Below are 15774 nucleotides of genomic sequence, written 5' to 3' on the forward strand. Positions count from 1 at the left end.
ACGCAGGATCTCGAGCTCGTGCCAACCGGATGTCCGAGCCCGATGGGGAGGGTACAGGGATCAGTAGGCACGTGGGCGGGTCCCAATCGACTCGTATCCTGCAGCAGTATATGGTATGTAATTAACAAATAATTAAGTATATAAATTAAATTAATATATTGACTAATATAACTTATTTATCTTATATAAATGCATCTACAGAGCTTGGATCCTGGTACTCCCCAGGATGCACCGAACTATGCCACCTTCCTCCGCCTCCACACGTACGCCGACGGAAGTTATACGTCGGAGAGAGATGCTAGAATTGACGTAAGTGTTTAAGTTTATTCAAATATTTAGTGAATGTATTTATTTTCTAACAATTATGCATTGTTATGTATGTATTAGGCCGAGGTTCATCGACTGGCCGCTGCCACAGGACGACAGGAGCGGCTAGACGAGGTGTATTTGGAGGTGGTGCAAATTGATAGGTCACGGATCTACGGCGTCGGGAGTGCCGGGCAGAGTCAGGCTAGTAGGGGGTCTATCCGCAGCACGGGCAGTTCTGCGGTGTCTCAGCAGCTTTATGAGACACGGATCTCCACGCTGGAGGAGCGATTGGCGGCAGAGCAAGCAGAACGCCAACAGATGCAGGACCGCGTGGCTCAATTGGAGGCGTTTATGATGATGTATAATGCTCAGCCACCTCCACACCCTGATGCCGATGATGATGATGATGATGATGCTTAGACTTATGTTTATGTTTTCAAACAAAATTACATTTGCACTTTCTTTTCAAATTTATGTTTTATTGAACTATATATTTCAAGTGCTTTAATTATTAAAACTATAAATGTTTTATATATTTATGGCAATGATGATGATGATTGCATTTAACATAAACAAATAAATTCAAATCACATTATAATAACCAAATTAAAACACTTTTGGTGTATTAATGTTAAAAAAAAAAAAAATTAATTAATTAATTAATTAATTAATTAATTATTAAATATTACTCCCTCCGTCCCATTATTAATGGCACGTTTTCCTTTTTGGGCTGTCCCGTTATTGATGGCACGTTTCCTTTTTTGGAAAAAATTAGGGCTCATTAACTACAACTAATAAACTTAATTTAAGGTCTCATTAGCTCTCTCTCTATCGTATCGTCCCTCTCTCTTCTCCCCCCAAAACCTCTCCACTGCGCCGCCTTCTCCACCTCCTCCGGATCTGCGCCGCCGCCTCCACCTCCGCTGGATCTGCGCCGCCTCCATCGCGCCGCCTCCGGATCTGCGCCCGCCTCCTCCACCTCCGCCTCCTCCAGATCTACGCCCGCTTCCTCCACCTCCACCTCCGCCTCCTCCAGATCTGCGCCGCCTCTGCATCTGCACCACCTCCGTCGCACCGTTGCAGTGGCGCAACAACCTCCTCATCTCTAATCCACTTCCTTCTCGCCGACCTCCCTCTTGAACAACAAGTACGGGATGTGGGGGCTAGGGTTTACAGAGGGTGGAGCGGCCACCACCAACCTGTTGGTCGCCGGAGTTCTGTAAACGGGAGGGAGGGAGAGAGTGGTTGTTTGAATGAAAGTGGTTGTTTGAATTTCTTTAATTTCTTTGTTGGTTGTTTGAATGATAGTGGTTGTTTGAATTTCTTTGGTGGAAGCCGGCAGCGGCCTCGCCGGTGGCGGCAGCGGCAGCAGCAGATTTTTGGAGTAACAAAGCCTCCTTGCTTAACCATATTTAACATTCAATTTTGGGAAGAATTTTTAATTTTTGTTTGGTTTCTGCCATGGAGAGAGGGAGAGAGGGAAGGGAGAGATAGGACGGGGGGAGGAGCCGACGAGGCGGCGCTCGCCGGCGCCGGCGCCGCCGTGTACCGGTGAGGCAGAGAGAGAGGCAGTGTGTGTGACTGTGTGTGTGTTTTTAATTAAAATAACACTACACATCTAATTCCCTTAATTCTACTTTTCTTAATCTCCGTGCCGAAAAGAAACGTGCCGTTAATAACGGGACGGAGGGAGTAATTAAATATTTTACCGACGATAAAAATAAGGACCGAAACGAACTCGCTCACTAATTAACAACATATTTAAGGTATTATCTCCACATATTCAAAGATTATAATTATATGAGTGAGTATATAGCATTTAAATGAATTAATAGATGTAGATATATCAATAATACGAGTGTTCTGTACTGGTGATCACTCGAAAAGAATTTCAAAGTTAAGCGTGCTTGACACATAGCACAAGCAAGATGGGTGACCCACTGGGAAGTCGGGTCGCCGACTGGGAAGTTCGTCTAAAGTATGCAATACCGTATAAATACGGAAATAAATTGTGGATATACAATATACAATAAAATAAATAAATAAATAAATAAATAAATAAATAAAATAAAATAAAATAAATTAAAAAATAAAAAAAAAACATTACCGTGGGCAAAACGCCGTCGCTAGTTACCGACGGCAATTTCCCCTCGGTAAATACCCGGCCATCCTCCGGCATGATCCACCGGCCGGCGGTAGCTTGTTACCGACGGCGATTCGCCGCCGCTAGTTAGCGGCGGTAATCGCCGTCGGTAGTTTTCCGGCAGGGTCAGCCGGACTCCGGTGGCTCTCTATACCGACGGCAAAATAGCCCTCGGTAACTAGCGGCGGTGTCTGCCGCCGCTAATTCTCCGGCTAGGCTCCGCCGTTTAACGGCGACAATTCCGGCGGCATCGCCGCCGTTAACTGCCGACGGCGGATGTTCGCCGCCGTTATTGTCGTTGCCGACGAACCGTTTAGCGGCGGGAGTTTGCCGCCGTTATCGCCGCCGGTAACACTATTTACCGGCGGCCGTCTTTTTTTACCGACGGCATTTAGCCGTCGGTAATCAACGCTTTTTTTGTAGTGTACTAATATATTCCTATTTAATCTTTGATTGACTTCAACTTTAATTGATCATCATTAAATAATAATTAAACATAGACATATTAGAAAGTTTATATGTATATTAATTTTCATTTACAATGATTTTTTTAATTATTTTTAAATTTCAATTAACCTATATAATTGAGACGAAGGGAGTAGTACTATTATTTCATTAATTTGCAAACTAGTAATTCCGATCTTCCATCAATCATTATAACGAAATACATATCATGAAACTAAATATATATTACAACAAATTAACCAAACACTTGCAAATTAACTAGACCGAATATTACTGTTTTGTACACAATAGTAGAATGAAATTGGTTTCCGTCGAAATCCAACCTTGTACACGTATATATTTTCTTTATTAATATCCATCACTTAGGTGATGTACATGCATTATGTATATCCTATACTAATATGAAATTGTATCATTACCTACTACGATATTTAATAACAATATATTAGGAATATCCATGCGCACGCGTACACATAATGAACCATCAATTTTGCAATTCCATCTGATTATGATATTTCAAATTGTGACGTCAACAAAGTACCCGTCACATTAAGAGATCCATTTATTTCTTATTCTCAACACTAACAATAATAATATATATTACTAATATCAACCAAAATCCTGAAAATTATTGAGAAAAATTATAGAAATCAGTGGGTAGGCATGGGCCACCATCTCATGAGAAGTTGTAAAATTTATTAAAATTCGGTTAATAATTAATCATTACCAAAAATATACAGTATGAATATGTGTATGACATCAATTTCCATTCACTTTGCCCCTCTTTTTGTTTAATTTCGTCCTCCTACAAACCCTAGCTATGGAGCCGTTTTCGCTGATCATTAGGTTTAGGGTTCGTGGACCACCTCCAAAACGGCTGCCGCAGCCGCTTCGCCGCCGCCCCTACCTGTCCCATTTTTCTCGCATGCCGCCTTCTGATTGTGATGGAAAAACGGTGTCGCCGCCGCAGCTGGTGGCTGTGGCTTTTCCATCTTCAGCGATGACCGTAGCTCCAACACCTCCTTCTTCAATCTCCGATTCTCGTCGCTTAATCTCTCGCAGTTTTTCTTCAAGATCTCGCACTCTACCTCAGTTTGCTTCAATTTGCTCCTGCATTAAAGCATCACAAAACAAGGTTTTAATGTATATATACACATATTTGTGTGTATGGATATATAGTATAAATAGAGAGAGGGAGGGAGAGAGAGACCTTGCTCTTCTGTTTTGAAACCAAACTTCAACTTGTCTAGGTTTGAGATTCAATTTCTCTGCAAGTGTCTGTTTCTGGCCCTGCAACATTCCATGCCATCATTTACATTATCAACAAATCAACAATTTATGCAAATATCAAATTGACTAAGTTAAATTAATCACATGTAGATATATATATATTTACCGTGTTGAGGGTGGTGTGCTGTCTGAAACTGTCTTCAAGCAAGGTGGTCTGATCCCTAGTGAGCCTCAATTTCTTCCTGCCAAAATTCATGGAGAAATTGATGTCGGGATCATCGTCTTTGGCAACGTTGTGATCATGATCAAGTCTGATCATTTGGGAATTGAGATCATGATCATTTGGATGGATTGGGATGGAGAGATCAAGAAAAAGAAGACGTTTGTTCTTGTTTTGTGGGATTTCTCTTTTTGGAGAAATTTGTGATAAGCCCAAACCGAGGCCGAGGCCAAGGCAGACTTCACCATCTCCATTATCCATTTTGAGAAATGATCGAGTTGGGAATTGGAGGTCAGTTGGGACATTTAAACTGTTATATAATATAATGGGGTGAGTAATAACAGCAAAACTATATTTGGGGTGTAAGTGAGATTAATCACATTTTTAATTATGTATTTATTATATGGAGTGATTATCAATGTCAAAAGAAAATAGAGTGATAATAATGACATGCGTTAGGCATATGACTCCTAGGAGGAAACCAAGATAGATAGAGAGAGAGAGAGAGAGAGGGAGGAGCAATCACCAAGCCTACTGTTTATTTCATGTTTGACTTACTGTTTAATCTTCACACACACAGATATAAAGGCTTTATCTACGTGAGTCTTTGCCTGCATTTAGGGGTGAATATAATGTTTCGATTTAATTTACTGTATGTAATGGAAAAGACTAACAGGAGGAGTTATTACATTATAATGCTCAGGTAAAATGGTTATTTAATATACTTCAACTTTGTAAGTTGTAACCCCTCCATCATTAATTAATTTCTTTCATTGTTTCTTTTTCCTTTTCGTTTCTTGACTCAAATTTGTAGGAATAATGCTTGAATGTTAATAATGGTGATAGAGCATGGAATTAAACAGGGTTTATTTTGTTGCCGTTCAATATCACGATTATCCATCCATTAGTTTCTGAAATATATACTGTATAAAAGTTAAGACATCTGACATGAGATTAAAAACACTAACGAAATATATTAAGTTGGATTAATTTAGTGTTTCGACCCGAACCTAGAGCCAGTTTCTATGCTTAGAAATTATATGTATATAAAGAATTTAATGATGATAATTGTGATTTTTTTAGCCTGCTCAAATTATATAAATCCATACCCAATATAGGGAACAAATAGCGATTTAGTTGAAGAATTTGTTGGGGCTCATTGACGATCGTGAGAATAAGGGCATGAACAGTGATATATATCTAATTTTACTGTAGACTATTAATGGCGAGAATTAGCTTTTTAGAGTTGAGGGAGAAAAGACGTGTCTTCACTGCATTAAACCGAGAATTATAAGTAAATAAACTTAATTCATACTTTGCGTATAATCGATCAATATTAAAGAAAAAAACTGTAGCTTAATATGTGCATAATGTGTATATATGCTTAATATTAAGCAATATATAAATTGATACCCTTTACAATTTAAATTAATTACTTGAGATGATAATGATTTTTTTGAACGAAGGTTTTTTAGGAAAACCAATTTCATTTTATTAATCGCAAATGTAGAGAATATGAAGAAGACCTTTAATAAAAGATGGAGGTTCGTCCCACACAAGTGCAAAAGGAAAATTCTTCGAACATCTATGTGAACATAAGTTTAGTTTAGATAATGTACAAAATACTTTTTCTTGCAAAAATAATTAAGTACAGTTAGAAAATAATGGTGTTAATTAAACTATAAAATCTAGAGTTACAATACGAGCCCATATCTCCCGGCCCCTTTTTGTGTCATTTTTTTTTGCTGATAAGGAAAACTGGCAGCATATGATAATATTCGAGACTGCCATTTTTGTATGGGAAACTCTACTAGTTCAAAATGTACTAAGAAAATTTTGTGCGACAAAAAAAAAGTATGATACGGAAAATGCCTCCTGTAATAAAAATATTACAATTAGAACAAATTGGATCTTTATCTTTGTATTTGTTTTTTATGAGGAAGGAGCACCTAGATCCATTAGTTACCTATAAATCCGTAGGAGTATAATTTGCAAATAATAATAATAATAATAATAATAATAATAATAATAAATAATTGGGCAATATAATAGTAATAATTAATAATGATTAGTCCTCAAGGGGACACCAAGCGGTGCGATCTCCTGTGTGTGAACAGTGAGATCCTGAGTTCAAACTCCACTGCTCCCCCTCCCCAACTCCCCCAAGTAAAAAAATAATTAATAATGATTAATTATTACTCCATCCGTCCCTAAAATATCTTCTTACGAAGAGATGGCACGAATTTTAAAGAAAGTTAGTTGTGTATTTGACGAGTTAAGAATTGACAATAATTAGTGGAATTATTTTTAAAAATATGTTTGAAAAATATTTTGAAGACAGATGAAAAAAGATATAAAGAAGGATGTTTTAGAGACGGATACCGTGAAGTGTTATTATTATTATTAGGGGAAAGAAAGTTGGCTATTTAGATGTTCTCAAAAGAATACATATCTTAATTAATAAAAAGTAATTTAACTTATAGGTAGGTGGCTGTAGTTTCTACAGTGAAAGAACAACTTGTGCAACTGGAATATTACGAAAAAGACTGAGTGTTCTTTGTCCTAATTTAATTAACGGAATAATTATCTCTTAACATTGCAACCATGGCAATTATTTCCACAATCAACTCTTTTTCTTCTTGGTTCAATTTCTCGAAACCATACAGCAACAAATTACCACTTGCACGAATCTAATCTTATCCCCCGACCCCACACTGCCACACACTCAATTATTTTTTTTACATATTTACTTCGGTTAATTCAAAAGTTATCATAATAATGCAGAGCAATGTTATTTAAGGCCCTTGAGATCGATCTCCTTTTTTTTTCTTCACGTATACTATCATGCTACCGTCCCATTATAATATTATTATTTTATAATTTTTAAACACGTAGACTAAGAAAAAATATGTAAATTAATTAAAAGTGATAGAATTTATATATTAATACTATTTTTTTATAAAAATAAGTTAATAATAATAGGACAATTCAAAAATAATAAGTGAAACAATAATAATAGTAGACTAAGAAAAATATGTAAATTAATTAAAAGTAATAGAATTTATATATTAATAATATTTTTTAATAAAAATAAGTTAATAATAATAGGACAATTCAAAAATAATAAGTGAAACAATAATAATAGGACGCCATGATTATGAAGTATGATTCATAACATCACATAAAATAATAATAAAAATCTAACAGGCATAGAGCAAAATTTCCATCCAACATTACAGAGTAGTTTTTTGTAATCATTTTTGTTCAGTTTAATGTGATTATAAGACTTAAACTTGTCAAATATATATGGGTTGGATGAATTCATGGTCCCGAGTTCGAATTTCATAGGTAGCAAAAAAAATATTTTTCACAATTCATACATTTACACCGCGAATTCATGCATGTTCTACATAGAATTCATACATTATAATTAATTTGTACTCCATATGTTAAGAAGTGTTTATATAGTAGCCTTTCATGAATTCATACATTTACATAGCAAATTCATAAGTGTTTTATATGTTATTTTATATGTTAAGGGTGTGTTTGCTTTTTATTCCTCTAAATGGAGAGATGACAAAAATTTATGCATTTAAATATCTCATTTCTTATTCCACATTTTACACAAAAGAGAAGTTCACAATTTTTTCTTCTTTATTTTCATTTCATGTTTACTTTAATGCACTAATACTGACTTTTTATGTGATTAATTAATTTTTTTTTCAATACACTTAATAAGGTTAGAATGTTGGTGCCACTTTTAAAATAAAAGTTCATGATTAAAATGGACTTTCTTAAGTACGTACGGAAATAATTATGAGGTATTCGGTGAGAAATGCAGTATATTCAAAGTGAGAAAATACAAATTACAGTAATTTACAAGTCACACAATTTTCCCTTAATTCTACAAAATGGACTCTTGAAATAAGTCGCTTATCAAAAAGTTTATTTACAACTTCGATCTATTTTTAGTATATTATTCCTTCTTTTATTTTTCACGCTTTCTTTTTTAATTTCTGCGTCGATGACTATATATAATACTCCATCTATCTCATAAAAATATGCTCTTTTCTATTTTGGGACGTCCCATAAGAACGTACATTTGTCATTTTTGGACACTACCTCACCACTAACTTCTTATTTTTTATTGCCTCCGTCCACGGAAGAATTTTCTACTTTTCCTTTTTGGGAAGTCCATAAAATAACTTCCTACCTATTTTTGGACTATAACTTTTCACTTTTTCACCACTTTCAATACTATTTATAACATTTTTTCACCACTCTCAATACACTCAATAATTTTTTCTCCATTCTCAATACACTCAATAATTTATTTTTTTTAAATTTGTGTCACTCCCTCTTAAAAAGTTCTTTCGTGGGACGGAGGGGGTAATAAAGTGAATCACTTTTTCAATTCTCAATACACTCATCTAATATTTTATTAAAATCCGTACCATAAAAAATGATGTACACTCTTGTGGAATGAATGAAGTACGTTTTCTTTACTATATCAAATATTGTAATATAGGTCATTATTAGATAGCTATAGAATGTGATATACGATATCAATATACAATTATCGAACTACAATTGATGTGATTTTTTCAAAAAAAAAGTTATAGTTATATATGGCACTAATTTCATCAGTTTACTCATTATAACAAAGTTATAGTTATATATGGCACAAATTTTTTGGTATTCAAATGATGCAGTCTATAAACAACAAAATTTAGAGTTTAAATTCAGTGCTCCCTCTCCTTCAAGTAAAAATAATACTCGCAATAAATTAATGTGTAATTTTACCCACAGAACTATATATATTTTTATAAAAATATTCTCTTCGTCCTATTTAATTTGATATGTATCTTTTTTTATTAGTATTTTATTTGATTTGATATTTTTTTTTTGGACTAACACATTTTTATCTTACAATTTTACTTTTTTAAATATTCGTGCCAAAAATAAATAGATCAAATTGATAGAAAGGAAAGGAGTACTAAAGTATAGGTTAATTTATGGTGCTTTGATTTATGGATTAAAAAATGAGTAGATCCAAAATTGAACTTAATTTCCTGGCCCAGAATACCCCGTACTGTATTTATGTAAAAACAAGCAATATTAATTATATTTATGCGGGTTTTATGGTCATTTCATCTCTTACCTCAATAATACCTAAAATATCCTTCATTCGTGCGAAGTATATTATGATTTTATGATTAAGTAACCCTAAATTAAAGAATTAATCTTATCAGGAATTTAATGCATTTAATATCCTCTATTAGCAATTTGTACAATATTTGACATCTCTTATTGCATATTGAAATAATGAAGAATACGTGAGAATCGTAAGGGTAAGGTTGTAAACAAATGAAGTTACTCGCTAGTTACTCGGAGCTTGGTTAAAAAAATTTCGTTTAATAAAATTTTATAAATAATTAAACTTGATCTTGGTAGTATTCGATTCATTAAGTGATTGTCTTAAAAATATAAAGTTTCAATTATGTTATTGTGAATGAAATCATTTATTTTTAAAAGAAAATAATTAATATTTTGAATTTAAATATAAATTTAGAAAGTTTCGTTTAGACTTCATTAAATTCGTGAACCTCAAAGTATTCGAATAAATAAAATTTGGGATTCGCCTAAATAATAAAACAATCAAACTTGAGCATAACCGTACTTAGCTCGATTCAATTACATCCCTATCTAGAGGGTTAAGATTGTTCAATGTTAGGATGTACTCCCTCCGTCCAGAAAAAATAGTTACAATTTTTTTGCCATTTTTGGATGTCCACAAAAATGAGTCAATTTTTATTTTTGGAAACTATCTCTATCACATTGTGGACCCTATGCTCCACTCACAATCTAATTTATTATCATTATAAACACTAAGTGTGACTTTTTATTCATTCACAATACAATAACTATTTTTATTAAAACTCGTGTCGTCTCTTAGTATGACTATTTTTTGTGGACGGATGAAGTATATTGCCACATGTACATCAATCATCCATCATCAATATATAATAGAATAGGAGATGTTACGAAAATAAAAATTAATAAAGAATCTGAATTGAATTTTTAGTGCCCAAACGACGTGTAATCACAGGGAAGTGTATGTGGGATGAGATTCAGTGTCTCACAATTTTATGTGTGTCACTGTGTCCCATTCTTATATTTATTATTTTAAACATATTTTTTTATAAAAATAAAATTTATTATGATACTATGAATTATATTTAATTTTTATTTTTAAAAATTAAATTTTTTAAAAAGTGACTTTGAATTTATCAATCTATTATTAACTAATTAATAAAAATGAAATTAAATGATAAAAAATAATTATATATCCTAGATTGATGGAATAAACCCTAGTTAATAATCACAAAATTAAACTAAAGCATATAAAGTTGAAATTGAAGAAAAAATATATAAGAAAATAAATAAAATTGAAAGTGAGACATAAAGTGTGGTACACTGAATCTCATTCCAGTGTATGCCAAAATAGTTTTCACTAGTTATTACTATCTCATTTTTCAGAAAAAATAAATTAAAAATAAAAAATAAAGCTACTAGTAGGCCGTAGAAATTCTGCTCAAGCTGAACATACCAATATAATTGAACTTGAAGATGTTTGCTAGATTTGCTCTCTTTTCTTTTAATTTGTAACTCGCAAAAATTGTAATCCTACTTATCGAAGGATAGTTGATATGACTATCTGATCTATAACGTAGTAATGTCAACTAAGTTGACATGCAAGTGCACATTTGATAATATCACTTTCTCTTTTAGAAGTTATTAATTATTTTTACATTTGCTTTTCAGTCATTGCGATACCATTTGTAGATATTATGATATATCTCTACCTACGAACTTAGGTGGATATGATTAAAATCATTATAATCAATATTTAATTTCATGGCAGAGCTAACACTTTTGCTATTTATATTGTTAAACAAATCCTGTAGCTCTCGAGATTGACCCTTGGCTCAGTGATCACATGTTCGACAAACTCACATTCAAGTGATAAAAAAATGAAAATAAATAAATATTTATAAAGAACTATCAAATTGAATTCGCTTCTTTAGTTTAATGCAAACTTGCTGAGCCCCTGAGACAAATCGGCCACGAAAACACCCAAAGCCAAACACGTCCTAAGATGCAAAATCATTTTTTCTCCGAATATTTCAATGTAATTCAATTTGGTCTCATCTTTGCATCAGCATCAATATTGGTTTTTAACCATTAAATTTCCCAAGTAGTATCAAAATATATAATTAAGATCAAATCTGGCTCGATAATTCATGAGAAGAGATAATCTGTTGGTGTCATACGAATCAAAATTTTATTTCCATATCTTGTGGAAAAAAAAATCCCACTTGGTAGCAGCAAAGTTTGATTAATTACAAATGCAAATACACAGAAACCAAACTTAATTAGCCGTTTTCTTTCCCTCAGCTCCATGTGATTAGAAGTGCGGTTGTCTTCAAAGTCTCGTCAACCGCTCTCTCTCTTCACATTATTTTACTTCCCTCAATTTTTTTACCCAAAAATTTGTTCAAATTGTTAGACATGTCAAAATTTGCCAGACAGTCCTCAATATATATTCAGTGACATATTTGTAATTTTATATTATTGCATTCATTAATAGTATTCATATTGGAATCTTAACTCGTTTGATGATCATCGATCCCCTTATTTATGATCGCTGCACGTAGGTGCACTCTAATAAAGTAGTCCAAAATATATATATATAGTAGAGTTGCAAGTTTGATCGTCCATCTCCGATCGAGAAAATGATCACCGGAAAAGACATCTACGATGTCCTGGCGGCCATCATCCCGCTGTACGTGGCGATGATCCTAGCATACGGGTCGGTGCGGTGGTGGAAGATCTTCACCCCGGACCAGTGCTCCGGCATCAACCGGTTCGTGGCGGTGTTCGCGGTGCCCCTCCTGGGCTTCCACTTCATCTCGACCAACAACATCTACGCCATGAACTACCACTTCATCGCGGCGGACTCCCTGCAGAAGGTGGTGATCCTGGCGGCGCTCTTCGTGTGGCACGCCTTGAGCAACAAGCAGCAGCCTGGAGTGGATGATCACTCTCTTCTCCCTCTCCACTCTCCCCAACACGCTGGTGATGGGCATCCCCCTCCTCAGGGCCATGTACGGCGACTTCTCCGGCAACCTCATGGTGCAGATCGTGGTGATGCAGAGCGTCATCTGGTACACCCTCATGCTCTTCATGTTCGAGTACCGCGGCGCCAAGATGCTCATCACCGACCAGTTCCCCGACACCGCCGGCTCCATCACCTCCTTCAAGGTCGACTCCGACGTCATCTCCCTCAACGGCCGCGACCCTCTCCAGGCCGACGCCGAGATCGGCGACGACGGCAAGCTCCACGTCGTCGTCAAGCGCTCCACCTCCGCCTCCATGATCTCCTCCTACAACAAGGGGATGCACTCCAGCGGCATCACCCCGCGCGCCTCCAACCTCACCGGCGTCGAGATCTACTCCGTCCAGTCCTCGCGGGAGCCCACCCCGCGCGGCTCCAGCTTCAACCAGACCGACTTCTACGCCATGTTCAACAGCAAGGCCGCCAGCCCCAAGCACGGCTACACCAACAGCTTCGGCGGCGACGTCTTCTCGCTGCAGTCCTCCAAGGGCGCCACGCCCCGGACCTCCAACTTCGACGAGGAGATGATCAAGATGGGGAAGAAGCGGGCGGGGGCCGCGGGAAGGAGCATGAGCGGCGAGCTCTACAACATGCCCCCGCCGCCGCCGCCGTCTTATCCGCCGCCCAATCCCATGTTCTCCGGGCCGAGGAGGAAGGACAGCGGCAGCGCCAACGTGAACATCAGCAACACGACGAGCAGCGCGAGCACTGCGATGGCGAACATGAACATCAGCAACAGCACCAGCAATGCCAGCACTGCTGTCCCCAACAAGGAGCTGCACATGTTTGTGTGGAGCTCCAGCGCCTCGCCGGTGTCGGAAGCCAACATGAGAAACGCCGTCAACAAAGCCGCCTCCTCGGACCTCTCCAGCATGGACGATGCTGCTGCTCATTCAAGAGGTGATCATATCTGTTCATTTCATGTTCTTATTCTTTGTATTAATTTATTAATCTTAATTTATCTGTGGTTGATCTGACGGCAGAGAATGGGAAAATGAACGGGGAGAAGGAGATTGAAATGGAGGATGCGGCCAAGTTCCCACCAAATGCTTCTCCATATTCATCCCACAAGAAAATGGATGTGGAAGAAGGTGGAGTGATGGGAAAAAAAACACAGATGCCACCCACCAGTGTTATGACTAGGCTTATTTTGATCATGGTTTGGAGGAAATTAATCAGAAATCCCAACACTTACGCTAGTCTCTTTGGCCTTATCTGGTCTCTTGTATCATTCAGGTCTCCATTATTACTATTATTTTTATTATGTTTTTTAATTGAGTTACTGAGATAATATATTGAGATGATGATTATGATGATCTAACTACAGGTGGAACATTGAGATGCCATCAATTGTGAAAGGCTCGATTTCGATTTTGTCCGATGCAGGCCTTGGCATGGCCATGTTCAGTCTAGGTAGCGTTCCTTAAAAATAAAAAAATAAAAGTAATGTTATATTTGGTTAATAATTTTGAAGTTTTAATTGTGTTGCAGGTTTATTCATGGCTTTGCAACCAAAGATGATAAACTGTGGGAAATCAGTAGCCACATTTTCAATGGCTGTGAGGTTCTTAACCGGGCCGGCTGTCATCGCTGCAACTTCCATCGCCATCGGCCTCCGCGGAGTTCTTCTGCACGTTGCAATCGTTCAGGTCCTATACATACTTTTCAAGTTTTTTTAAGTTAAATAACAGTTTAATTAATTTATAACTCAACTGATTAATATGTATCTATTCGGCAACAGGCTGCACTTCCTCAGGGAATTGTTCCTTTCGTGTTTGCTAAAGAATACAATGTGCATCCAGACATACTCAGCACTGCGTAAGTTTTCACACATCAATTTACACCTACCAACACACACACTTATCTATATATAATCAGATGATAATTTAGTAGTATTACTTTGCAGAGTTATTTTTGGAATGGTGATAGCTTTGCCCATAACAATTCTGTACTATGTGCTGCTTGGGGTGTAAGGCTAGCTGTGTTTGGCAAAACAGAATAGAGAAATTGTTTGGGATGATGAATCCAAGAAGAAGAGATAAATTTAATCAAATGTGATAGACGAAACTGGAGATGCTATGCATGCAGGCAACGATATTAATTATCCTTCGTTGGAGTCAGTGTACAACTTGGAAATCATGTGCCTCTTCTTTCTTAGCTTATTATTATACAATTTTTTTTATATATTCCTTGTCATTTTTCCTTTAATTGTCTTAGAAAGATACTAGTACAATTTCTAGAGGAAGTTTTTAAACTAAATACTCTTATTGGTACTTGTATTATTCATACAGGTTCTCCTGCAAGTTCTTAGTAATTAATTTAATTTATTAAACGTTAATTCGTTATATATATATCCCGCGTGTTATTAATTAGATTAAGAATCTGGTTTACAATTATTTAGGAGGGCAGTAAAATCTAATTCCTGACAAATATGCTAAAGATACTCTTTGTATTATTCCTATATTACCTTTTTATATTAAAGACAAGATCTTGTTACGCGGAAGTCAAACAAGAAAAATGAGTTGAATGCGGATTTTAGTTGATTTAATTCGAGTTGTTTGTAAGTTTTTAGCATTTGATTAACTATCACAATTTTCTATATCTGACAAATTTAATCATCAATGACGTTGAATTAACCCTTCATGCATGTGGATGCTTTGGATATAAATTGATTAAACCGAAATTAATTGTACCTTGGGGAAAGATGATGCCTCATTTCAAGGCATTCTTAATTCCAACAGATAATACATATAATTAATTGATCTTTTCTGCAAATTTAGCATCTTATAAATTTTTAAATGCCTGTAACATGTGAGATAATTTCTTGTTAGGAGGCAAAGAAACATTTTGCTATTTGATTCTTCGGGGTATTTTCCGATCCAGTAAGTGTATATGTTTTGAATATGTGTAAAAATGTACGGATTTGATTCTTCCAAGACCCAAAAATCTCTCCCTATAAATAATATATTCACACAGGCACACCGTAACTGTGTAACGGCCAACGGGACATGTTATACACCGTGTTATTTAAGGATGGCTTGAAACCTTTCTCAAAAAATGAGAACTGCGAGGAAGAGGAAGTATCCATAAATCCTTTTATCATCAAGTTAAGAAATAAAGCCAATACTAGCTACATATATTAAACTAATATAAGAAATACTCCTCCATCCTGCGAAGCTTCATCACTATGTGTTAAGTGTGGTAGATGAAAGAATGAAAATATGAATA

The 15774-nt window shown here is 35.8% G+C and overlaps 3 protein-coding genes across 3 annotated transcripts; 2 read left to right on the forward strand and 1 right to left on the reverse strand.

Annotated features, from left to right (window-relative positions):
* The first annotated feature begins 15 nt into the window (after nucleotides 1-15).
* Nucleotides 16-844, forward strand: LOC131004691 (uncharacterized). The gene is made up of 3 exons (XM_057931412.1): nucleotides 16-113; nucleotides 202-309; nucleotides 388-844. The coding sequence occupies exons 1-3, from the start codon at nucleotides 30-32 to the stop codon at nucleotides 727-729; spliced, it is 534 nt and encodes a 177-aa protein (XP_057787395.1). The 5' UTR covers nucleotides 16-29; the 3' UTR covers nucleotides 730-844.
* A 2755-nt stretch (nucleotides 845-3599) lies between these two features.
* On the reverse strand, nucleotides 3600-4992 carry LOC131004620 (homeobox-leucine zipper protein HAT22-like). Its single transcript, XM_057931319.1, has 3 exons — nucleotides 4314-4992; nucleotides 4128-4207; nucleotides 3600-4027 (listed from the first exon to the last, which is right to left on the reverse strand). The coding sequence occupies exons 1-3, from the start codon at nucleotides 4626-4628 to the stop codon at nucleotides 3766-3768; spliced, it is 657 nt and encodes a 218-aa protein (XP_057787302.1). The 5' UTR covers nucleotides 4629-4992; the 3' UTR covers nucleotides 3600-3765.
* Nucleotides 4993-12030: 7038 nt separating this feature from the next.
* Nucleotides 12031-14878, forward strand: LOC131004377 (auxin efflux carrier component 2-like). Its single transcript, XM_057931059.1, is given in 7 exon segments — nucleotides 12031-12450; nucleotides 12452-13446; nucleotides 13530-13782; nucleotides 13874-13959; nucleotides 14038-14195; nucleotides 14288-14364; nucleotides 14453-14878. Coding segments are annotated over 7 exon segments (1923 nt in total). The 5' UTR covers nucleotides 12031-12163; the 3' UTR covers nucleotides 14520-14878.
* Nucleotides 14879-15774: the final 896 nt, after the last annotated feature.

This window comes from Salvia miltiorrhiza, chromosome 1, assembly GCF_028751815.1.
Source record: "Salvia miltiorrhiza cultivar Shanhuang (shh) chromosome 1, IMPLAD_Smil_shh, whole genome shotgun sequence".
Classification (NCBI taxonomy): Eukaryota; Viridiplantae; Streptophyta; class Magnoliopsida; order Lamiales; family Lamiaceae; genus Salvia; species Salvia miltiorrhiza.